Source organism: Salvia miltiorrhiza, chromosome 3, assembly GCF_028751815.1.
Source record: "Salvia miltiorrhiza cultivar Shanhuang (shh) chromosome 3, IMPLAD_Smil_shh, whole genome shotgun sequence".
NCBI lineage: Eukaryota > Viridiplantae > Streptophyta > Magnoliopsida > Lamiales > Lamiaceae > Salvia > Salvia miltiorrhiza.
Genome location: NC_080389.1, coordinates 45,175,588 through 45,201,841, shown reverse-complemented (window position 1 = coordinate 45,201,841; position 26,254 = coordinate 45,175,588). Strand labels below are relative to the sequence as shown.

The window sequence follows — 26,254 nt, the reverse complement described above, 5'->3', positions numbered from 1 at the left end:
ATTTCGGTGATTTTATTTTTTGAAATTTTGAAATTTCTATTGTACAAACATGCTATCTATTCTATCAGAAATTTACGGTTGATATTTCTTATATTATAATTATTTTCAACAATAAAAAATTTTAAAAAAATAAGTAATACTACCTAAATATTTGTTGATAAAATATGCAAGCACATAATTATGATGCATAAATTCTTTATTTTTATTAAAAAATATTATTATTATTATTATTATTATTATTATTATTATTATTATTATTATTATTATTATTATTATTATGATGATGATGATGATGCTACACACACACATATATTTCTTAGAGTTAAAGTCAATATAAATAGCACATATTTTATTAATTTTTCTAATAAAATCTAAAAAATAAAATAAAAAATCAATGGAAAGAGGACATAGACATAAGAGAGAAAAAAGTTTAATTTGAAACTTTAAATGATAATAATTTATTCGTTTTAAATTTATTTTGATTATTTTTATATCAAATTAACAATTTTGTCGTGATCTTTCATTTATTATGCATATTAAATATTTTTTCAAAAATTAAATTTGATAAATTTTAAAAATAAATGATAGAATAATATTCTTATGGGAGATAGTCTTAGCCTATAACATATTAATATTGCACATATTTTTTATTCACAAAAAATATTCAATATCTATATTAAATTAAAAGTTATAATAAAACCTTAATTTAGTGTAAACATATCAAAAATATATTTAAAATAAATAAAATATAATTATTAAAAATTTCAAAAAAAAAATATCTCTCTGTTTCTCTCTTTTATCTGTCCTCTATTTGTTTTCATATAATAATAGATAGATTCTGTTTTGGAAAAACATTATTTAAGTGGAAATTTTAGTGAAATATCAACGACTTAAAGATTGTTACGATGCACCGAACTTTCCACTTCAACCAATAGATTAATTAATTAAGAATTGCACCTTAGAAAAATGAATTAAAATTAAAATAGTAGGAATTTAAGGCAGAAGCCACGTCGCAGTTAGTTACTTCTACTCCCTGAGGCGAGTGAAGGGCCGCCTACATTTCCTACACAACTAATTCTCACTCCCCACTCTCTCTCTCTTATTTCTCTCTCTTCATTTTCTCTGCAAATATTCTTCCTCCTCAGATATTGGAGAAGACTCTGTTTTACAGCGCATGCGCACTCGCATTTTTCCCTTCCTACTTTTCTCCACTCCAATTATCTTCCTTTTGTCAGGGAAAATTTCTTGAAATGCTTGACAGATTTGAAAAAATGGATGACGAGTTTGCCAAGCTTCTCCGTAGGATCAATCCACCCAGGTTTGGTCTATTTTCTTATTTAATTATTTATTCTTTCGAATTTATAAATTTCGCCCCTTACTACTTCATTTGAATATTGCTAGGGCTTTTTATAGTTTGATTGTATCCGATAATTCGCTGGATTGATGCCATCGAGATTATTTATTTGCAATTAATCATTCGTATTTTATGAATCTTCGTGTTCCAACTGCTGTGTTTCGGTTTTTGCTCATCGTAAATTTAGGTGCTTTTCAATTGCGGTGAAGAGCTTGATAAAAGTAGAGGTATCGTGTTCCTTTGGTAGTTAGGTTATCACTGACCAATTTAGGGCTAATTATTGTAGTAGTAGTAGTGTTAAGATTTCCCCGTCACACACACGTGAATTTGAGTACTGTTCTCTCATCAAACAATGCTTCTTCTTTCATGAGATTTGGTGTTTGGGTTCTATATTGTATTGATTTTCATTGTCAAAATATGGATGCTGTTGAGTTTTTCTTCGGCTTGCTGTTATTTTGGCATGTTTAAGAAATCTATGTTTCTATGGAGACTTAGTTATTGGTTTTTTGTTGCAGGGTTGTGATTGATAATGATGCTTGTGAGGATGCAACTATAATACAGGCATGCTCTATCCCTTGTCCATAGAGATTAAGATTCTTACTTAAGCGTTTGAGTTTTGATTTTTATGCCAGGATAAGGTTCTTTCTCATCATAGTAATCTCTTCTTCCAAAATTCTTATTTGTAGATGGTTTTTTTTTTTTTATCTAGGTTGACAGTGTCAATAAGCATGGAATCCTCCTTCAGGTGGTCCAAATTCTGACAGATTTGGATCTTGTGATTAAGAAAGCGTACATTTCATCTGATGGAGGATGGTTCATGGATGGTAAGCTTCATTTGTGAAATTTTTTATACTAATATATCTTGGGAAGTCGGGGACGAGGAACATGGGTGCTGAAGTATGCTGGACTCTATATAAGTATATAATATTTCTTCATGTCAGCAATATATCTAACCCAATTTCGTACAGTGTTCAACGTGATTGATCAAAATGGAAACAAAATTAGAGATCAGGAGATCATCAGCTACATCCAAGAGGTATAAATCTCCCTTTTTCCTTTGAACGACTGAAACCGGAACCACTTTGTGGTAATGTCATTTTACATAATTTTCTGCATCCACTGTGATAAATGATGATCGTAGTATCTTATCATTCTCTATGTGAAGGATAGTTGAGCTATGCCTAAGCACATGAAAATATGAAATATATTTGTTGAACATACCTTAATCTAATTGGATTAAGTCTAAGATTTACTTTGCTGTATGTTCTATTTTTGTAATTTTTTTGTGGGCACATGATGATGTAGGTTCAAGCCAAATTGCTTAAGGAAGACTGCATACTATATTTTGCTCATTGTTTTCTCTGCCATCATTTTTTTTATATATTTCTCATTGTCACACTATCTGCAGAGACTTGAAAGCAATGATGATCTGGTTGAACCTTCTTTGAAAGGACTGGTTGGATTAGTGCCTTCTGAAGAGCATACGTGCATTGAGCTAACAGGAAGAGACAGGCCTGGTTTATTATCTGAAGTCTGTGCTGTCCTTACTGATCTAGAGTGCAATGTGGTAAATGCCGAGATATGGACGCACAATGAGAGAGCTGCAGCTGTGGTTCTTGTCACTGACCATACCACAGGTTGTGCAATTGAAGATTCAAAGCGCCTAGCCGTGATAAAGGAGCTCTTATGCAATGTTCTCAGGGGAAATAGTGATTTAAATTCTGCAAGAATGACACTTCCACCACCTGGTGTTACCCAAAGGCAAAGAAGGTTACACCAGATTATGTTTGCTGATCGAGACTATGAAAAAGCTGACAAATTGGTTGGTGGCAAAGTCCATGCCAAGACCTCCAGACCTCATGTAATTGTAACAGATTGTGCTGAAAAAGATTATACAGTCATCACTATGAGATCAAAAGATCGACCCAAGTTGTTGTTTGATATTATCTGCACTCTGACTGACATGCAGTATGTCGTCTTTCATGGGGTAGTTCACACAGGAAGAATGGAAGCATATCAGGTACATTTGCTCAGTGACTGCAATTTCTTGTAATGCGATTTTCGTTTTCTTCATAAATGAACTGAGTGGTTGCTCATAGCAACATCTACTGACACTAAAAGTCATTTCATGGTCAACATAGGAGTACTATATTCGGCACATAGATGGGGTCCCTATTAGTTCAGAAGCTGAACGTGACCGTGTGATGCAATGTTTGGAAGCAGCCATTGAAAGGCGAGGCACTGAGGTACTGATTTCTAGTTAACCATAAAATATGTTGGATTAGTAAAACAGATTCTGATATTGTGTCATTTTTCAGGGTCTAGAGTTGGAACTATGTGCCGAAGACAGAGTTGGACTTCTATCCGATATCACCAGGATATTTAGGGAAAATGGTCTGTGCATCAAAAGAGCTGAGATCTCAACAAGGGGCGGGAAAGCTAGGGATACTTTCTATGTCACGGATGTGACTGGCAGCCCTGTAGACCCTAAAACAGTCAACTCCATCTGTGAACAGATTGGTCATGGTGTTTTGCACGTCAAATGGAACATAGACTCGTCCCCGAAACCACAGCAGGAGAGCACAATTAGCTTCCTTTTAGGAAGCCTCTTCAGATCACGAACCTTTTCCTCGTTTACTTGATTGTAGATCCTCTACTATCTTGAATCGTGTTCTTACTTTGCCTTGTACATTTGATGGGTTTCCTGCTAAGGAAGAATGCGGAATAAGAATAGTGTACATAGGTATATGGTTTAATGGCGATGTTCCTCAGTGGAAGAAACCACCCCATACTGTTAATAGGTTAGAAGAGGGTGGTGTAGTCTTGTACATGGATATATATACTCTCTTCTGAGGAAGCTAAACTCTTGTAAGTATATAGAAGCAAAATATGTAAATGCAAAAGAATATATGAATGAATGTAGAAGCATAAGATGATGAAAATTCATGTGGTAAGTTTGATATCTATGGCTGAAACAACTTGTGCTACTAGCAACCACACATCGCCCTCCTGTTTCAGCACCATAACTTAGGTTTGATGTGTGCAAATATCTGGCTCGTGCTTCCAACACATAACAAAATATACTACTATGTCTATGAAGGCAGGAAGAAAACAATTTCAACAAGTCAAAGGCTTGAGGAACAAAGATTTATCCATTTAGATAGTCTATTCCAAGGGTACTCCAAACAGAAACAAAACGTTGCATTCAAACAAAAACAAAATTCATGTTTGATGTGGGTAAAGCAATTGCAGAATAAGAGCTCTCTCATTTGACACTAACTAATGGACTACTTAGATTATCCTCTGAGCAGCCTCCTTGGCAAGAACCCTCTCCTTAGCCTTGGTCTTGGCCTGTGACTTTGATCCCATGACACCACCTCCCCACTTCTTCCTGGTCTCGTCATATTTGTCGTTGAAGTTGGCCTGTAACAATAGCAAATTAAAAGGATTACATATGCCAATAAATGTCCAAAACTAAAAAACCTTATATATTGGAGTTTGGAACTAGATATTATAGCCTTAATACCTTGATAGCCTCAAGGATTTTGCTAAACTCCATCTTGTCCTCGTTCTTTACTGAGGTCAAGCACAGAACAGAGGCAGTTTTCTTGTGGACAATCTGGGCAGAACAAAACAGCATCATAATTCATATTAGGTAAAAACTAATGAAGATGAAATCCAAATTAAGCAGGTGAAGTTCAACTTACACTTCCCAATCTAGCTTTGCCCTTGACAATGCAGTATGGGATCTCCATCTTCCTGCACAAAGCAGGTAGCCACACAACCAGCTCAATAGGATCGACATCATGGGCAATGACAACCAACTGAGCCTTGTTCTGTAAGGGAAGAATGCACAAAATCAGTGAAAACACATCAACACTAGCCAAATAAACACAGCAAATGGGAACAGGAAGAACGTGAAACCTGCTCGATCAGATAAGTCACGTGGTTCAGCCCATACTTCACCACAATTGGTTTCTTAGTCTCGGGAGTTTTGCCCTCAGCCTCAGCTTGAGCTCTCTTCAAAAGTCGCTCTTTCTTTTGTGCTCTATCCTCAGGCCTATATTTGAGAAGCATCTTGAAGAGGCTAGTTGCTGAATCAAGCACAAAAATCAATATACATTGTCAGTCTAAAACAGTAGAGCATAAGATATAATCATTTTAGATTAGTAAGGCATAACACACATCTTCTCAAAATTATCAGATAAACAGAAACAAACCACATACAAACTATGATATATAACATACACCTAATGTTGTAGGGCCAGACACAATAATTCAGCAAACAGAATAATTATTTTGAATGAACACCACCAATACCATTTAGATTAATGCGTAATAACAAATAACAATTTATCAACACAAAGTAATATATAGACATTAACATGTAATCAGCATCTAAAACCATAAATTACATGGGTAAACGGATTGACAAAAACTACCAATATCGAGAACTAAATGGAGATGTAGCAGATACCAGAAAAATATTCACTAGCACGAAAAAAAACTCAATCAAACTCACACGAAATAGCTAACATAGATAAATTATACAGAGAAACACGTACCCAAATTCTTGTCCAGGGTTTTCGAGAACTGGTGAATTGGCGGCGGCACCTTCAAGCGCTGCTTCAAGATCATCTTCTTGCGCTGAATCCGCACGACTTGCGGCCATCTCACAAACCTGTGAAGATCCTTCTTAGGTGGGAGGGCGCCGCCGATCCCGAATTGCTTTGGCCTCTTCTCGAACAGCGGGTTAACAACTTTCTCCGCCTTCTTCTTGGCAGCTGCCGGAAGCTTCGCACCCTTCTTCGGCGCCTGAAATATAACATTGCATTCGCAATTAGAGATGGATGGATGAGAGACGATGAAGGGCGAAAGAGAATTAAATTTCTCTTACCATTTCTCTTCTGCTGCTGCTGCGATGAAATGAGTGAGACTGTGAGAGGGTTTACAAACGGCTGCGAAACCCTAAATTATATACCTCAACAGAAGTAGAAGTAGTGAATAATAACCCCTTCAATTTCGTAAAAATCATATGGATCTTACTCGAGTGGGTTGGCCCAAATAGACCGACAACTCAAAATTTAAGAAAATCGAGGTTAAAAAAGTTTAACTCAATAAAATTTCTACTCGAATAATTCATAATCAAATAATTTGACGATTCGATAGAGTTGACCTGAAAATAGCCTAAAATTTCTATAAAGTCACTAGTCCAAAAACTATGTGTTGATTTAATTATATAAAATTTTTCTTATTATTTAATTTTCAAATTTCAATATTTTATTTTTGAAAGTTAGTATAACAAGTTTTTTTTTTCAAATGTTTGTGGAATACATTTCGATTCAATATTTAAAAGTTATAGTCACCATTTTACTTATCTATGTTTTTAATTTAATTCTCTTTCCATCTTTATAAAATGTATCCAGTTTGTCATTTTCGTTCGTCCACATAAAATTTATCCAGTCTTTTTTGGTAAATTGACCACTTACAATAAAATGAGACGCTTACTCCACTCATAAGACATTCAATTACTTTATTAAAATCCATATAATTTAGAAATGGATATATTTATGAAGACGAAGAGAATACTGCTTAACATAAAATGATTATATGTAAAAAATATGAAAATAATATTCATTTAAGAAAAATATGTGTATCATTATTCCTCTAAGAGTTGCATATTAATTATTTTGTAAGTCGATATTTAGATATCATTTATTTATGTGTGTATTAGTTAACTTTTTTTTTCCCATAAATTTTCGAGCCTGATTAGCCCAATGCATTAGTTCGAAATTCGAAAATTTAAAGGTAGGATCGAGAATTTATAATCCAAAAAAATTTCACACCGAATAATTCACAACTCGGTAAGACTTACTCGAAATCCGATACATCCCTAGCTAACTTTAAAGATAAATCAAATACTTAAGTGATAGCATTTAATAATTTATTGAAATAAATGTAACAAAACAAAACAAAGCTATAATGAAAAAATTGGTTAAGAAACTTCTTTATTCAAATTTTTTTTTTCAACATATATGAGTAAAAAGTTTATCTATATATCATACGTATCACAAATTCGATAATAAAAAAATAATTTTACTATGCGCCCGTCTTAAACTAATATAGTAATATTCATTAAATTCTCGAATTTAATCAAATTTTTAAATGCACGTGAGAACGCCTTCATAAGAGATTTTGTGATCATTATATATATATGCACACATATACAAAGAACTCATATGCTGCCCATTAATGATGATCAACAATGACGAGCCAGCTCACATAAGCAAATCGTTTACTCCATACATCCACGAAAAGATGTCCTAATGGATGGTGGCACAGATTTTAAAAAAAAATATGTTGTTTATTTAGTGAATGGAGAAAGGGGCCCATAAATTAGGAAAAGTGGAAAAAGTTACTCCCTCAATTCAACTGAAAGTGATACGATTTGGGCTGTCCCAACGAAAGTGAGTCATTTCTTTTTTATAGAATAATAAGGGCAATTAACTACTTAATTAAAATAAATAATATAGGTCCTGGATTTTCTTTAATTTTGGGTTAATTAATCTCTTTCTCTCTCTCTACAAGGTCAGCAGTCAACCCCCATCTTCCTCACGAAGTCCGCCACCGCGGCTTCTCCTCCGACGAGGCTGTCATCCACCTCTTGGAATCCGGTGAGGAGTTGTCATCTCCGACTCCAACTCCCTCTATTCTCAATATAGTTTCACTCTCTATCTCCCATTCTTTCCTAAAAACGAGGGGGATTTCGCCGAGGGGAGCGCCGCTGCTATTTTGTGGTGGTGAGGAGTTGGCGCTCGGGATTTCAGGGGTCGAGGAAGAAGACTTTTTGGGTGGATTTTTGTGGGTGGCAAGGCACTACTGGCTGTTCTGGATGGGGTAAGGCACCGACAAAATTGGGTGGGAGAAAGACGAGCCACTCCCCATTTTCCCAAACCCTGGATCCCTAAATCGCGGCTACAAAGTCTCCGGAGGTTAAATGGAAATGAAAGGGACGAGAGAGTGGATTTTTGATTTAGGTGAGAGATTTGGGTCTTCGATTTGGGTTGAATGGAGGTCTCCGGCCACCATTGATAACACTCATGTTTCCATGGTTTTTAGTGTTCATATGATGTCAAATTTATAGGAAATTGAGTGTTGGATGATTGTTTTGTGCATATGTTGCTTAATCTTGTTAAATATGATACTTTCTCGAATTTTGATGGAATTTACAGGAATCTTGAGATCGAATTTGGAAAAATGGTCTAAAATAGAAGTTCTAGTTCGTCTCGAGAGGAGTTCGTGAGCGCAAATGGATTACAAATCGAAGTTCGGACGAGAAAGATATGGCCGAAATAAAAATGTCGCGCGCAGTAGTCTAGAAACGGCGACCATAGGGAGAGGTCGCCGATTTCAAGCTTTTTTATGAGGAAAACGGCGAGTGCCGAGTTGCCTGATTTATGCCTAATTGTTCTAATTTTAGGGGTTTGCATGTGCATGTTTTAAGTTAAATATTCTAGAAATTGGTGCGTTTTATGGTTTGTTTTATGCTTTGCAGGAGATTTAGGTTTTATAAATGGAAGAGTGTAATTTTGGAGATTTTGGGTAAGATTGGCATTTTTAGGCGCACTCTGGCGTCAGAGCTGAAAAGCCCATGTTCAGATCTAAAAGCCCGCGCGCAGAGCAGCGCATAGAGGCTCGCCAGAGCAGAGCGCAAATGCAGAGCAGAGCTGACTTGCATAGTCAGAGCTGAAATCTCCGGAGCTGAACTTCCCTATCAGAGCTGAAATCTCCAGAGCAGAACAAACTTGTCAGAGCAGAGCTAAACTCGACAGAGCAGAACTAAAACATCAGAGCTGACTACGCGCCAGAGTAAACTCGGCAGAGCAGAGCTAAGATCGACAGAGTCAACATATTTTGCCAGAGTCAACTTATGCAGAGCTGACTTTCGCTCTGCACTACTCGCCAGAGCTGAACTTTACAGAGCTGACTCTCAGCTTTGCCTTACCTTTCCAGACCGTACTTTGCAGCTCTGCATTGGTCGCTAGAGTTACGATTTTTCGCCAGAGTGGAGATAACTTGCAGAGCACGCTGCCAGCTGGACTTACCTTTGTTTACACGATTCAATTCCCTTTAGAGTCCAGTTTTGCATGGCAAGTTTGATGGTGATCAAGATTGAATTGAAGTCTATAAATAGGGCCTTGTTATTCATAGTAAAAATAATCCTTTTGCCCTAATCTTCGTTCCACCTTGAGAGAGTTATTCTTCCGCAAGGCAACCAAGACTTAAGCGTTTTCATGCTTTCTTAGTTTCTGTAAGTGTTCGAATTTATTGTTATAGCTAGATTTCGATTAGTTTTTAGTTTCTTCTTGGATTGTGATCGAGTGACAGCGATTGCACGTTCAAGACATTTACGGTATTTCGTATTTAATTCAATTTATTTTGTTTAATCATGTTTATGCTTTGTTTTTACGTTTATGCTTTCCTTTCAATTATGCAATTTAAATTATGCAATTTCGTTTCATGCCTAGTTTAGAAGTTTGAATTCAAGTCTTTAAGTTTCATAGTTTAATCGTCTTTAAATTCTTAAGTTTAAATTTACTTTAAGTTGTTTAAATCTTGCCTAGGGTTTTCATAGTTTCTTGCCTAGATTAAGTTTAAGTTTACGTTTAAGTTTATTTTACAAGTTTTTAAATCAAACCTTTACTGCTTTTCTTTACTGTTTTTCTTGCGATATAATTAAAAGCCTTTTAAGATCTTCCTTGAGAGACGACTTGGGTTAGCTTACACGTTACAATAGATCTCGTCCTATTGCGAGTCGATCTAGCGTAGTGTTTCGGTTAAGTCATTGCCCGCTGATCCTGCTATCCGGATTTTGTGCTTGGAAGCTAAAAAACGGCACCCGCCATTTTTGGATTTTTTTTTATGTAGGAAAACGGCGACTGAAATAGGGACCGCCGCTCAGGTCGCCGTTTCGTCCGCGTTTTCTATTTTTTTGCATTTTTTTCTTGTATTTTCGAGTTTTAAGTTGGGTTTTTCCCTGAGACTATAAATAGGGCTCATTATTAACCTATTTAGGGGTCCAGACTTTATTTCTCAGCTTCATAACTTTAAACTATCTAGGTTTTAGAATTAGGATTGAATTTCTGCAAGATTCCAACTGTCATTCAGCATTCATTACGGATTTTATATAATTCAATTTTTACAATTGTTGTCTCTTTAATTATGTTTATGTTTTCTTTTGCTATGTTTGGCTAAATTTTTGATCTGATTCTAGGGTTTGTAAATAGTCAATTAGATTTATGTGATTAACTTGTTAATACCATTTTGCCTTCCAGTTTATGATTCATAGTTCGCGGTGCTTGATTTCTTGTGGATTATCTGACCAATAATTTGCATGTGTAGCTATTCAGTTTAAGACATAACAGAGATAACTGTTTAGCGGATTCAGGAATGCATTATATGATTTTAACCTTGAGACCTAACGGAGATAGGTGAATCATAGGGAGCTATTCTTAGGTGCTATTGGGAGTTAGTAGATTTTCTTGAGACCTAACGGAGATAGATAATTTACTAATCTACTGTCATTGCTGCTCTAGCGAGAGTAATTAATTATTTGTGTGATCTCTCATCATAGCTGGATTAAATTGGTAATTAGGGCAAAGTGAGGAGCCAAGCTTTGAGCAGGAACCGAGCAGAGACTTAATGCAAACTTTGAGCCAAAATTTGGTGTTCAAAGGCAAAGCAGAAAAAACTGGTGTTCAAGGCAAACCTGCAAGTCAGAGGTCGAGCAAAAACTGAGCAGAAATATGATGTTAACTTTGGGGCAAAACCTGGCGTACAAGGGCAAAGCGTGCACCCATCAACATAAGGAAAGAATAATGCGGATATTGACTTACCTTTTATAGAGAGATCCGTGTGATTTACTTGCCAAAATATGGGATGCATATCTGATTGGGGTAAGCACATATGGAAAGAAATCTCAACAATTTGGCTGCGCCCAGAAACCCTAGCCGCTGTGCCCAGAAACCTTAGTTTGCATGGACCTGGCCCAAGGCCCACTACCATTCTCTATATAAAGATACATACCTCTACGCCCAGATTATGAATTTTGAGAGCTACAACATCTATATCATCTTTATCACTTTGTACACTTTACAATCATCACAATGTAATCACTAGAGTAGTTTGGGTAGCCATGGCTTAGTTTAGTTAGTTTTTGTCTTGTTTTTATCTGCTCTGCCCAAAGTTGGTTTTGGGCAGAGATTGTTTTTCGTACTGACCTTCTTTCTTTTATGAAAGTATATTATTTTCTGTTATTTCCTTTGCCTATATTTACTTTTATTTTGTCTATTTAAGTTTTCTTTCCTGGTTTGGAAAAATCGAGTTAAGTATGAGCATGTGAATTGTGAGGTCGAATCTGGACAAAGTAGCTGTGCATGTGTGTTTCTGAAGTATTAGGCCTGAATCCAAACAACTTGGGCAAACCCGAAGCTTTATTTGGCCGATGACATTTTGGGCAAAGTCAAGTTACATGCAGTACATAGGCAAAAGCTTGGAGAAATCCTGCTTCATATAGTGCGGTTGATGTAGGCGGTGGCAGTATGCCTCTGGACATGCCTGTGACCAATTGGGTCTGCTGTTCAGTAATGCGTTCTAGGCATACCTGCACAACTAGAGTTTGATGTGGGGAATCTACCAGGGTAGAGGGGGGAAGGGTGTACACTTCCACCCAATATGAAGGGCGCGGATGAGGGTTGTGTGAGATGTGCATGTGACGCTGTAACAATGGGGGCACATCTCACTCAAACGGCCCATAACCAATGATACATCGGCACAATTTTGCCGAAATCCGTCGTCAAGACCTCGCACAAAATAAATTTATATTTTCCTATGCCTACAACTAGGTTCCGCTAGGGGTAAGTACATGGTCGATCCCACGAGGAGTTGGTCTATTCTTCTCTCTTGTCACGATGTCACAATCAATTACTTTGGTCAGAGCGTTGGGGACAAAGGGTTTCGGCAAAATTGGCGCCGTTGTCGGGGAGTTGTGATTCTAGTATTTCTTCTCTCAGTTTTTTGTTTGGGTCTAGCATAGGTAGGTTAAGACATGAGGAGGTTACCACCATTGGAAGCATAAGTCCCTACAAGGCTCCGTCAAATTGGAGTTGTCGTCCAGGAGTTGAGTTTCTAGTAATTCTTTTTTTGTTTTGACCATAGTATTTTCCTTTCTTTTTGTGGGAGCTTAACCAGACAGGTAATGACGAGAGAAGGGTAAGACATATGACCCAAGGGCAAAGCCTGTGCACCAGAGGCGATATGAGGATGGTGGAGTCTGCCCAGAAACCTCCGGTCAGAGCAACATCGCAGCGCTCTATGCCCAGAACCCGCTAAACCAAATCCATCAGACCAGAATGATGACATACCTTCGGCAAAACCTAAGAGAGAATGATGGAGGTTCACTCTACCTAGAATGCCTGATTTTCCACTTAAGATTCATGTCCCCTTCTTAGTGTCCCTTATTGTTTCCTCCCTTGTCTTTCGTGTGTTTTGAGTCCTTTTTTTTCTTAGTGTCTTTTTGTGGCCTTCTTTGCCCTAACACTTTGTCTAAGGCGAAGTGTGTGAGTGGAGAAGACCTGTTGTTGTTTGTATGTATGTATGTATGTATGTATGTGTTGTTTTTGTTTTCTTTTCGTTTTGATTTGTGTTTGCTCCTTTCTGATTCATTTTGCCCAAAGCAAAGTGTGTGAGTGGGGAGGCATTCCTTGTTGTTTTTGTGTGTCGTGTCTGGCCTAGCATGATGTGTGATTTGAACTCTGGGCATGATAATTATGTGTTGTCAATGAATATTTAATTTGAGCATGCCTAGGGATAGTGAGTATGAGGGATTACTAATGTTGAGCATATATCCTGTGAGGTTTGAGCTTATCATGCAATATCTATTTAAACCAAGCATGATTTCATTTTTGTGTGCATTTTATCTTCTGACTTTGAGTAGAACTAGAACTTGCCCACATTCTGGTTAAAGCCTCATTGAGTTGGTCTATGAAACTTAGATGACTTAGGCATTTTCTTTCACTTAACCCATATGCCCAAATGACAAACCCTACGTACTAACCCTTGTACAACACCATACTCATCCGCTAGTGCTTGAGGAACATCTCAATGGAATATTGTCATGAATGGAATTATTTATACCTTCAAATTTATCCAAAATAAAAGAAAAACTATTAATTTGATCAAAACTTAATTTAACAAGTAGAGAATAGAAGTAGTACAATTATTAACTTTATTTAATGGTAAGCAGTTCATTGAAGACATTGTTGTAGAAGGTAACCCTTCTTTGTTAACTTCTGCACTTAGCTTCCCACCTGATAATAGGGAGTAATAATTAAAGTTATTGATTATTCAAAACGTCTCCATTGGATTTTGTGATTTTTTTTTTCATTGAATGATAAAAGATGGGTAACTTTTTCGATAATTTTAAGGATTTCTTAACTAGTTGAATTCAAAATTTCATTAATTAATTAGTAATAAAGTAGAAAAGTTCTTTTTTCTTTTTCTGTCCACGAAAGAATTTCGTATTTTTTTCTTTTTGGAACGTCCACGAAAGAACTTTCTATATATTTTGGGACTATGCCCTACCACTTAAAAATATCATATTTACCCTTATTTTTTCATTTTATTAATATTTTTTTCACCATTCACAATACACTCAATAACCTTTTTTTATTGTCAATATACTTAACAACATTTTATTAAAATCTGTGTCACTTCCCTCCTAGGAAGTTCTTTTATGGATGGGGATAATATATTTTATTGATGCACACTTCATAGTGCGAGCAAAATGTAAAACCAACCACGTAGGATTATATACAATTCACTAGCATAATTTAATGGAGTGTCGACAATTGATTTTCAATAATATTAAAAATATGCAATTAGGAGGCGTTTGCTTTGAAAGATTAGTGATAGATAAAAATAGTGTACTTAATTTCTTATTTACCTTGATGAATTGAAACTTTGCAATTAGGAGTATCATTTAACCTAGTTTTGCTTGATTCTTGTCTCATTAAAATGGCGGAATTGAAGAAATCATACTTTTGAGTATAAAAATACTTAATTATAAATTTTATCAATCATGCAAAATAAAAGTCCCCTTAGAGAATAAATTTTGTGGCAATTTGATTTTTATCTTAGAATTTTGTGCATGTGACACTTCAATTTTTATGTTCTTATATCCCAAATTTTATCTGTACTTTCCTACCCTTCTTTCACTTCAATTTTTATGTACTTATATCCCAAATTTTATCCGCACACTCCTACCCTTCTTTCCCATCGATATGACAGAGGTCGAATTATTTTAAGGGATGTTTACTTTGTATGATTGATTCGATGTATAGTTGAATATTTTTATTCTTAAAAGTAGGATTTCTCCAATCTCATCATTTTAATGTGATATAAATCATATCAAGTAAAATTAGATCAAATAATAGAAATAATCAAGAGCCTTGAAATATCTCAAATTTTTGATCTATCTAAACAAACAAAGGATTAATCTTACCATTTTTATGTATCAAAGGCTCTCCCCTCCCCTTCCCCCCCCCCAAAAAAAAGATTAAAATAGAGAATATAAGTACTTTTAGGGTTAATTGCATCAAAATACCTGATCTTTTTTTTTATAAAATTTGGTTTTTTGACAAACCTTTTAATTGTTGCAAAAAATTAAGCCACAATTCAATTTTTTGCAATCTCTGTCCGGGGTGAATTTCCGGCGTAATTAAATTAGGAATTTTGATTGCGTGTCATTATTAGCTGATATGGCTAATGACGTGTAATTACTCTGATCTAACATGTCTAACACGTGTAATTATTAAATACTAACATATTTAAAAAACTCAAACGACGTCGTTTTATGTGGAGGAAGCCAAGAATGCAAACGACGTCGTCTGGAATTAGGGCTAAATGAAAGTGATAGGACGCGACCTTCTTCATAGTCTCATGTATTTCCCAAAATCGAAATTCATAATCCCATGGTAAATCACTTTCCAGAATAAACAATTGCTTGATTCCAACTATTTTATTCTTGAATCTCTTGTCTTTTCGTCATTAACCTCTAGTGGAGGTGATCCCAGCAGCAGCACGAGGAGAGCAGTGATTGTGAGAGTAATGGGGGACAGGTAGGGCTTTTGACCCTTTTCTTTCTTTATTTTATGCTATGCTATAAAAAATTGCCTGAGGGTCTCGAATAGGTGTATGGGGGGGGGGGAATACACCTATGGGCTATTTTAAATTCCTCAATCAGAGGGATCTCAGTCAGAGATCAAAACGAAACTTTACACGCAAACACAGACTCCTGTTTTACTGAAAACAGTTTTGACCAAACAGGGTTGACGACTGATACTGAAAGCTCTTCAGTAAAGAGTTATCAGTTAAGTTACTGGAACTTAACTGATGCAAATAAAGGCTTCAGTCGGGTTTGCTAAAACAGAGATGATAACACTCTTCCTGACTATCACAAGATAGATCAGTCAGACTGATATCATACGCAGCGGAAATTAAACTTAGTTTCGCAATAGCCTCGGTGGAGCACGTTGTTGGTCTTTAGGTTTCTCTTTGCAGTTAATCAGTGTTCAGTTTATCAATTTGAAATAACACAAGTAAGAATGTAAAACTGAAAGCTGTAAACAACACAGAGACTTTTACGTGGTTCGGAAAAATCCTTTCCTACATCCACGGTCGGTTGATCAGACCAATAATCCACTCCGCAAGTGCTTAACAGGTGCACTACAAACCAAACCATGTGCTTGCCGGGTGCACACAACTGTACCACTGAAGAAAACCCTTCTTCAGTACCCACGCTTCACTCGCGTCGGATTTCTCTTGCTCAGCACAACCCGTGCTAAGACTTCTCACTCAGAGTCAGAGTACATTCCTGAACTCTGAATCACTCAAACACTCTTTTGGGGGGGAGGTTTGAACGAGTGCCAACTATACTACAAAGAACAAGTTCTTTGAAGCAAGTTTGACCTTTGGCTTCTGGGTAAACAGAGGTTTGCCTAAGGTCTAAGAGAATATGTGTAATCAGCAGTGACTGATTTTGGCTTTGGAATTCTCTTCTTCAATTCAAGCTTTGGGGAGGTTAAGCTTTAGGCTGAGTAGCAATTTCGGCAGAGCTTCAGCTTATGTCGTTGAATCGGTGAAGGTTGAAGTGATCCTCGAGCGCTATTTGTAGGAGAACTCTTGAATAGATCCGTTGGCGTAGAACGTCATCAAGATTTCTTCCGTTGGAGAACAATTCGAATTTTGGCTGAGGCTTCAATCTTCGAGGTTCCTTGTCTGGGTGGAAACGGCTCTCTTGATGGACAGGAGATGTGACGTCTCTGAAAAGTAACCACCAGATAGGAATTACCTCTGCAGAGATAAGATCCTAAGATCTCTGCATTTAATGCGGCTGTACTTTGTGAGTACGTAGCTTCCTCTGAACGTTGGAAGATCAGTCCTAGGAGGAATGTTCAACTGATACTTGACTTTAGTATCAGTCCATTGCGCGCATTAAGTAATCAGTTCCTAACTGATTCTTCAACTGATACTTCAGTTGGTATCTGCAGTCTTCAGTCTTCGATACCGCAAGCTAAACTAGAACCGAACTCTAACACTTGAGTTCAAAACAATTCTAGTCTATTACAAATACGACCTATGAATTTTGGTATCATCAAAACAAGGATTATGATATTCCACAAGATTCCCAACAGGGTGTAGTCGATTTTAGGGTTTATTGTGATTTCTTGCATTTTTTGACATTTTCGATAGTTCATTTGGTGTCTACATTCATCACGGTGGGAGATTCGTGCTTTTTGATAATAGAGATGTATATGTTGGGGGTGAATGTGAGGGAAGTTTTGGACATGATCCAGACAGGTTTGGGTATTTCGATGTTGAAGAAGTAGTTAAGAATCTGGGTTATGGTTCATGGACAAAGTTGTGTTATCAAATTCCTAGAAGTCAGACATTTAGACTCCTGCAAAATGATAAAAATTGCATGGAAATGCTTGGTTATCTTAATCCATATCATAAGGTTTTGCACGTTTATGTTGATGGTGGGAATCTTGAGGGTAGTAGTAAGGCAGCTGAGGTTGGGAATCTCGAGGGTAGTAGTAAGGCAGCTGAGGTTGGGAATCTTGAGGGCAGTGATAAGGCAGTTGAGGGTAGTAGTAAGGCAGCTGAGGGTGGGAATCTTGAGGATAAGTGGGCTTATGATAAGTTGACAGCTAATGAGAGTGGGGAAATATTTTTGGGTGATTGGGGATATGATGGTGAGGATGAAGATAATGAGCAAGGTGAGGGTAGTGGTAAGGTAGTTGGTAGGGAAGTTGTTGACAGAGAGTAGCTCATAATGATGTGGCAGGGAATGAGGAGTTTGATGATGAAAAGTCTGAAGATTCTGATTTCATCCCCATGGCAGGGGACTCATCTGATGATGAGTTGGGTGATGATGAACTTGTCTCAGATGATGAAGAGTATGAGAAGTCAAGGAAAAAAGTGAAAGCTAGAAAGAATGTATTTGATTTAGTTGATAAGGAACCTGAGAAGGGAATGGGGTTCAATCTTGTCTATGAGCATGATAATGCCGAATCTGATTATGCAAGCTCTGGGAATGAAGACTCAAATTCTATAGATGAAGAGTTAGAGGGGAAGAGGAACAAGAAGTTCAAATCTATCTATGATCTTCGGACAAAATCCAAGAAGCTCAAACTTGAACTAGGCATGAGATTTGCAAGATGGCTTTGAATGCAAGGAAGCTCTCAGGGATAATGCATTAGCAAATGGGAAACACATTAGGTTTGGTAAGGTTACTAAGAGCAGTTGCAGAGCCACATGTACATCTCCATGTAAATGGACAGTCTTTGCTTCTCTTGTACAGGCTCAGGACACATTCATGATCAAGACATATTTCCCCAAACACACTTGTACAAGAAAAAACAATAACAAGTCGGTGAGTTCTACATAGATAGCAACAAAGTATCAGAATGTATTCAGAGTCCAACCCAATCTGCCTATTAGACTCTTAGCTGATGACATTAGGAATAGGCACAAGACCATTGTGGGTAGGGACAAGCTGTATGGGGCAAGGTCTATTGCCCAAAAGATGATGAGAGGCTCTGTTGAAAGGCATTATGCATTGCTGAGAATGTATGTTGCTGAATTGATGAGTGTGGATAAGGAGGGGACTTATAAGTTATTACTGGGTGAAGGGGCAGTTTTCAAGGGATTATGTATTGGACATAGTGCTTTAAGGCATGGAATCAAGAAGAGCTGTAGGCCAATTATAGGCCTAGATGGCTGCTTTCTAAAGACATACTTAAGTGGAATTCTGTTGGCTGTTGTGGGAAAGGTAATGGTTAATTAGATTCTGTTTAATTGTTTTTGCATGCATAGATTGCTTATCCTAATATGAACTCATGTTTTTTTATGTTCCCAATTGCATGGGCAGTGGAGGAGGTTGAGAATGAGAACTGCTGGAACTGGTTCTTAGAGATTTTGCTACAGGATCTAGCTATAACCGATGGAAATGGATGAAGCTTTATTTCGGACCAACAAAAGGTACTTGTTTTTGCATGAGAGCCCAACTAGCTACTGTTTTGCTATAACATCTCTCCCCTTATCATGATGGATCATGTCTTTGTATTTAGGGATTAATGAATGCAGTTAGCAATTTGGCACCCATGGCTGAGCACGGGAATTTTGCCAGACATGTGTATATGAATTGGAAAAAACAACACAAAGGCTCAAGTTTGAAGAACATTTTCTGGTCAATTGTGAAGAGCACATATGTGTAAGAATATAACATGAAGTTGGAGGAATTGAAGGCTGAAAATGTTGTTGCTTATGAGGATTTTATCTCAAGAGATGTTCAACGTTTTTGTAAGGCATTTATCTCATTGCATCCATGTAGTGATATGATAGACAACAACATAGCTGAAATATTCAATGGATATATACTTGCAGCTAGGGGCATGCATATCATACACATGTGTGAGCAGATAAGAAGGGATTTGATGGTGAGGCAGGTTGAAAAACTGAACATGATGGTTATGGTTACTGATAGGGTGTGTCCTACTGTCATGAGAGGTCTGGAAAAAATAAGGAGTAAGAGTGTGACAACTTATGTCTTTCCTAACATGAACAAGAAGTATGAGGTGAGTTACGAGGGTAGTGCTTATGTTGTGGATGTAGGGCTGAGCAGGGATCAACATCCACTCAAGAAGTTCAAACAAGGCAGAGTAGGAGGATAAGAAGGCAACAACAAACCCAAGATGCTTACAGGTGGCCATGAAGGGCCCTCAACACAAGAAAGCAAAAATCCAGCTTGGAATTAGACAATATGTGGATATTTTGATGTAATAGATTGGGCGTTTTTTGTGTCTACAAAAATTTGTTTTTTGGTTAGCTTTGAATTATAAAACAGATTGCACTCTTTGTTGGCCCTCTCTATATTAAGTTATGTCACCAAGATTGCTCATTCTATATTAAGTTTGCTTATCTTTCCAAGCTTATAACAGAGGTTCAACAACCATACCAACTACATTCATTTGCCACAAAATGTTCAACAACTACACCAACTACATTAATTTGCCACAAAATGTTCAACAACAACACCAAGTACAATATTTTGCCACAAAATGTTCGACAGGTACACCAATCCTAAACCCAACGAAAAAACACCAGTAGAGCAACTCCTAAAATTCTCAAACACAATAACTTCATCCTTTTCTCCACACTATCGATTTTACAGCCAAGGTTCTTGTACTCATCATCTTTAGCTGAGAGTGCTATCTCTTCTTCAATCACAACAATGGATGTGTTTTTCTCTTCCTTTGTTTGCCTCTGTCGAATGAGTTCTTCAAGCGCCAAATCCCTTTCCAACTTCATCTTCAGGAAGCAATCCTTGTAGTATAGCGATAGAACAGGATCAATCCAATCCCAGTACTTGCAATCACCGCGCTACCTCACCAAAAAAAAAAGTAGGGTTCAAACGATGCAATAACTAAAAATAGGTGGCAATGGTAGTAGCGCCTAAATATGAAATTCTCACCCGACCGCGATTACGGCAATGGTAGTAGCGCCTCTCCGGATTATTGACACTATTTGAAGCCTGCAAAATGCACGGCTCCGGTTCTTTGCATCTATAGAATCTTTGAGGTAAGGGGAAATTGGATGAGCTCATCTGTCCCGTTTGTGAAGAAGAATCCATTGCTTAAATTTGCGCTGAAGATGAACACTTTGAAATTCTGGAACAAATCCTATTGCAAAGAAGATGTGGGAGCAGAGATTGTGAAATGTTAAGCCTTAATTGAATTGGGTGAAATATATAAATCAAAATATTCTTTTTGAGTTAAAATGATGTAAACGGTGTCGTTTTATTTGAATTGAGACGACAACGTTTCATTACTGGGAAAAACATGCCACCTAAGCTTTACGGAGGTCCACCTCAGCACATATTTGGCCGAAAATTCACCCCGGACGGAGATTGCAAAAAATTGAATTGTGGCTTAATTTTTTGCAACAATTAAAAGGTTTGTCAAAAAATCAAATTTTGTAAAAAGATCAGGTATTTTGATGCAATTAACCCGTACTTTTATAATCATCTTACGAGGTAATATTTGTGGCCAAGAAATAGACATTCTAAAAGTATCCACTCCGATATTCTTCAAAGTCTTCACATCGTCCTGCCAATTTAGGATTGCATTGACAACGCCCAATGAATAAACTTAAAATTAAGTGGAATTAATTAAAAGATGAAATAAGTTTAACATGCCATTTAAATAATATTAAAGGACAAGCGAACAAAAGTATTTTCTAGATATGATTTGATAAAATAAGAAATATTATGATACTTATGACTTATGAGTAGAAATGACTTTGGCATATATTCATGAACTATTACTATTTATTCTAGCTAGATAGATTGTTGATCGAATTGACGCTTATTTTTTTCTATGAAGGCGTGAATTATAAGTAAAACCGTTCCATTCAATATTTCTTTTTCTTTGTCAGTATTTGCGTAAATTCCAATAGATAAAATACAGTGTATTAGGGAAACACTAATACAGCTCAAAAGAGTATGGACTATGGAGTTACTATCGACACCTAAAAAGAGATTAATTCTACGGCTTTATTACAAATTTGCGAGTAAAACCTCAATATTATTTATTTTACTAGTACATCCTCCCGTGCGATGTGCGAACCACGATATATTTATTTATTTTTAAAATTTTAATTTATATAAATATATTACTCCCTCCGTCCTATTCTAATAGGTTCGTTTTCCTTTTTGAGACGTCTCTCTCCAATAGGCTCATTTTTCATTTTCAGTAAAGAAAATGCACTTAATTGGTGTAAACCACGCCACTTACTCCTGAAAAATAAGTTTCTTAATAACAAAAAAATTCTGTTAATTTAAATATGGGTAAATATCATGAAAACCCCTGAAGTATACCATTTTTATCAAAAATACCATGAAATTTTCAAAATGTTCTCTAAACCCTCAAACTAATCAGATTTTTATCAAATATATCTTGTATTTAATTTTCGGTCACCAAAAACGTGATGTGGCTCGCCGGATGTCACAATATAATTTATATTCTTTTTTTTAAATGCAATAGCAAAAATGACGTCGTTTTGTACTATATTATTTTTAAAAAATCCACAAATTTTAAAATTCACTTCTATCGTGTTTGAAATTCACGCTAATAACTTAGAATTAGGGATAAACACGATAGAATATGGTACGAAACGAAGTTGTTTTTGCCAGGTCATTTAAAAAAAATAGAATATAAATTACATTGTGGCATCCGGCGAGCCATATCACGTTTCCGGTGACCAAAAAATAGATGCAGAATATATTTGATAAAACCCTGATAGTTTGAGGATTTAGAAAACATTTCGTAAGTTTCAGGGTGTAATACCCCGTTTCTCCGAGTTAAATTTAGAATAATTTTTCGAATTTAGAAGTAAGATGATTCACGCCGGATATAAAGAAAATGAATTTATTTTTAATTCCAACAAAAATGATTTACAAAAACATTTGTAAATTTAGTTATTGAATTTATATGCATTGCATATTTATTTAATTTAGCATTTAAGTATTTTCACGAGCTATTTATTTAACGAACCCTGAAGTATTATTACAGTCCCGGTATTTTATGTTCCTAATAGCCACCCTTTATCATAATTATTTTTTTATTTTTTTTCACACATGTCACAATCAAATCATATCTTAAATCATATCTTATCAAATTTTCCACTTTCTTTCCTCCCACCATACCCCCTTCTCCTACTAATCCGACAGCAAATAATCTCCAAAATCTTTCACAATCTCTCTTTCCACCCACACTAAAGCTTGTCTGCCATATCTTATGCTCAAATTAATTTATTCCTACATTATTTCACAAAATCTTTCACAATCTCTCTCTCTCGCAAGTAGCAGAATTCAGGAGCAAAAGATAATTTCATAGGTGAGCTTTAAACGTGAGTTTCTTCCATTTTTGCTTGGTTCATCTTACAAATTGATGGAAACAATATCTGCAAATTCTATCTTTTCCTATAGCTCCATTTAAGGAATATCAGCAGCTCGATTCCAGCAACCAAGCAAATCCAGAATCAAACAACACCCATTTCACATCCTAAGTTCCTAAAGGTTCTCTCTTGAACCCCTTCGTCTCATTAGCTTTTACAGTTTAAATCAAGCAATTCATTTGTGCCATTTCAGTAAACCAATATACACAGCAACACATTCAAGCATTTCAATAGTATGACCTTCATTATTACATATACATACATGAAAGCATGATTTATTGAAAAGAAAAGAAAGACAAAGATTTTATTTTCAAGCTTTAACCGTGTGTGTGTGTGTTGGGTTGAGTTGAGCGGTGCCGGGATGGCGGCGTGCTCGCTGCCGGTCATCCGGCCGTGTAAGAGGAAGAGGACGCTGGTGAGAACAGAGGGAGGCCGCGGCACGGCGGTTTTGCCCGCTGCTGTCGGGCCGGAGATCGAGAGAGAGTTGGGGGCTAGGACGCCGGTGGTGGTGGCGTTAAGTCGCTGCTATCGCCGGAGTTCCAGAGGGAGGATCGGTCAAGAGAGGGAGAAGCGGTGGCGACTGGGGCTGCTATCGCCGGAGGTAGAACCGCGGTGGTGGGTTTAGCGTGAAGAGGGAGGCAGGGCACGGCGTTGATGCCGCTGCTGCCCGGCCACGGTTGGAGAAAGAGAGAGGTAGTCGGGTCTTGGCCAGTCGCCGGAGGAGGAGCCGTGGCGGCGGAAATTTGAGGGAGCCGAGAGAGGGAGAGAAGAGTGCTGCTGCGCAGCTGCTTGTGTGTATGAGTGTTGTGCGATTTGAGGGAGATAAGAGAGTGTAGGGTTGGGCTTTGGGCTTGGTGAGAGTTGGGCTTGGTTAGAGTGGGCTTGAGAGTGGGCTTGAGTGTAGTTTAGGGCTTAGTTTGAGAGTTTGGGCTTGAGGTTGGGCCTTTGTTTTAAATTTTGAGGTTGGGCCGATTTTAATTAGAGTGGGCTCGAGTCATGGGCCGATTTTTATGAGTTTTTGGGCCGAGATTTTATTTATTTTTGTTTCAGTTGGGCTTTTAATTTTTAAATCTGCTGGGCCTTTATTAATTTATTCAATTGGGCTGTGCAGCTTCTTTATTTAAAATGGACTATATTATTTTAATTAATTAAACTTTTTAAGTTTGATTAATTATTTTAAATTTTTATAATAATATTAAATTATTATTATGTGCATATTTTAAGTAAATTACTTATTATATGCTAAGCATGACAAGATTTGCATTATATTTTGCAATAAGAATATTTATGATTTAATTGGTTTTATTTATAATTCCAATTATTAAAAAAAAATATGAGTAAGAATATTGTTGGTGTTCTTAACTCAAAAGAAATGTTTTCAATTATTTATTCATTAAATTTTGAAAACCCGGCTAAGTGAATCATAGAATATTAAGCACTACACCATGACTTAAGATTAGAATTCAAGGAGACCTATTGAGAATAGATTTCTTGTAGGCTTTGAGCATCAGGAGGATTAGCACTGCTATTCCGATTCAGAAATAAAGTTAAACGACAGGCTTTGCCTAGACAGGTGGGCTTATTTTTCAAATGTATGATTTAGCTATTGAGCTTAAATATTCGTGTAATATAAACTGTTTATCCAATAAAATATTTTTGTGCACTCTACCATGTTTAAGGCTCGTACAGTTAATCAATTGAGGTTCTCTTATGACCTAACACGTTGTTTGAGAATTGTGTACACTTGTTAGCTGACTCGGTGGGTTGATCTCCATCGGGCACTAACCAGAGGCGTTATAAGGGTGCTCGACGGGATGTGTTCCGGAGCATAGAAATGATAGGCCTGTCTGGATTAATTTCCGAGGTTTATTATACTTGGCTGGGTTACGCCCTCAGTTCAAGTCAGCGGGAGACAGAGATCCGTCGGTGGCTAGAGGTCCGGGATCACAGCGAGTAACAGAATGGAGTGTGCAAACGCGCGCAAAATAATTAAGTATATATATATGAAAATGTTTTAACATGCATAGAAGTTATTTCTCTTTAAAACCTTCTATGTCATGTCAGCAAGATTGGATAAACTGTTCTTCAGATTATGAAATGCTTTAAAAGTTGCAGCCCACTAAGTACATTAGTACTTAGCCCAAAATTATTTTCAAATGTTTTCAGGTTAATGGCTGGTGATGACGGGGCAGAGCTGAGGCTAGAGTTCAACTCCTTATTTTAATTTCCGCTGCAGAACTAGCCAGTATCTGTCTTTTGTTCCTTAACTTAAGACCTATTATGTTGTGATTCTAAAAACAATATCTTTTGTTGAATCTAGACTATTAACTCTCAAATATTTTGATTAGTGATTGTTGGTTATCTGAAGCATGACACTAAACTTGTGATCCTGAAGTTGTTATGTTTGTTGATTGATTCGTATCACTTGAATACCTGTCTTTCTTCATCCAAAGGGGCTAAGCCCGATTGTTATCCCTTTTATTCGGATTTTACAAGGATTTTCCCTTGTTCATTTAGATGATTAGTCGTACCCCAATTATAGTTATTGTTTCAAGAATTGGGGTGTGATACAGGGTATTTTTGATAAAACATGTATAATTCAGGGGGTTTTATGATATTTACCCTTTAAATATTAGTATTTGATAATTTATCAACTTAATGAGTAGGAGTATAAGTATTAAATTTGATGAGTATTGTATAATAATTAAATTTACTGATTATAAAGCATATAATTTAAGTGAATCTCATTTTGAGCAAATAACACTAAAACTATCAATAACAATATTAATAGACGCCATATAATAATTTTGGGACTTAAAATTACGAACTGCATTATTATTATTATTATTTTTGAAGAAAAAATGCATTATTATTAAAAGTTCATATTTAAATAGCCCAAAAATAATTACAAAAATAGAAAAAATACGAATAATATAAAAACAAAATATAACAACAAATATGTTTATACAAACAAATAAATAATTTGTACATATTATTAAATAAATCTATATTACATTTTAAATTCTAATTTTAAGATAAATAACTATTTTTTTACAAATTCATATACACCTTTTAACTTAATTTTGATTTCAGATACAAGTTGCATTTACAGTGTAGCTAATTTGATTAAACTTATTTAGAGCAAACTAGACATATTAATTTGAATTCATAATAATTAAATTATAACTAACAAATTAAACCAAGCTAAACAATCAGTAAGTCGGATAATTTACTTGGTTGCATCATTCTGCTTAAGCCAAAAAAATAAAATAAAATGCAAATACCTATATCTTTTGTTTAAATTATATAATCAATTCCACAAAT

General features: G+C 36.2%; 2 protein-coding genes and 1 long non-coding RNA gene across 4 annotated transcripts; 2 read left to right on the top strand and 1 right to left on the bottom strand.

The window, feature by feature from the left end:
• Positions 1–1,000: 1,000 nt before the first annotated feature.
• LOC131015989 (ACT domain-containing protein ACR6) lies at positions 1,001–4,296 on the top strand. The gene is made up of 7 exons (XM_057944525.1): positions 1,001–1,318; positions 1,870–1,915; positions 2,064–2,178; positions 2,323–2,390; positions 2,763–3,374; positions 3,496–3,600; positions 3,673–4,296. Exons 1-7 carry the CDS (start codon positions 1,251–1,253, stop codon positions 3,994–3,996), a joined length of 1,338 nt encoding a protein of 445 aa, XP_057800508.1. The 5' UTR covers positions 1,001–1,250; the 3' UTR covers positions 3,997–4,296.
• Positions 4,297–4,487: 191 nt separating this feature from the next.
• On the bottom strand, positions 4,488–6,529 carry LOC131016008 (60S ribosomal protein L7a-2). Its single transcript, XM_057944557.1, has 6 exons — positions 6,252–6,529; positions 5,920–6,169; positions 5,279–5,448; positions 5,062–5,190; positions 4,881–4,973; positions 4,488–4,777 (listed from the first exon to the last, which is right to left on the bottom strand). The coding sequence occupies exons 1-6, from the start codon at positions 6,252–6,254 to the stop codon at positions 4,646–4,648; spliced, it is 777 nt and encodes a 258-aa protein (XP_057800540.1). The 5' UTR covers positions 6,255–6,529; the 3' UTR covers positions 4,488–4,645.
• Positions 6,530–22,387: 15,858 nt separating this feature from the next.
• LOC131016035 (uncharacterized) lies at positions 22,388–25,324 on the top strand. Of its 2 annotated transcripts, XR_009098830.1 has the most exons (4): positions 22,388–22,869; positions 22,962–23,051; positions 24,428–24,503; positions 25,097–25,324. It is a non-coding gene; the product is annotated as an uncharacterized LOC131016035 (long non-coding RNA). The 2 variants fall into 2 exon arrangements; XR_009098831.1 differs by having other exon boundaries at positions 24,428–25,324.
• Positions 25,325–26,254: the final 930 nt, after the last annotated feature.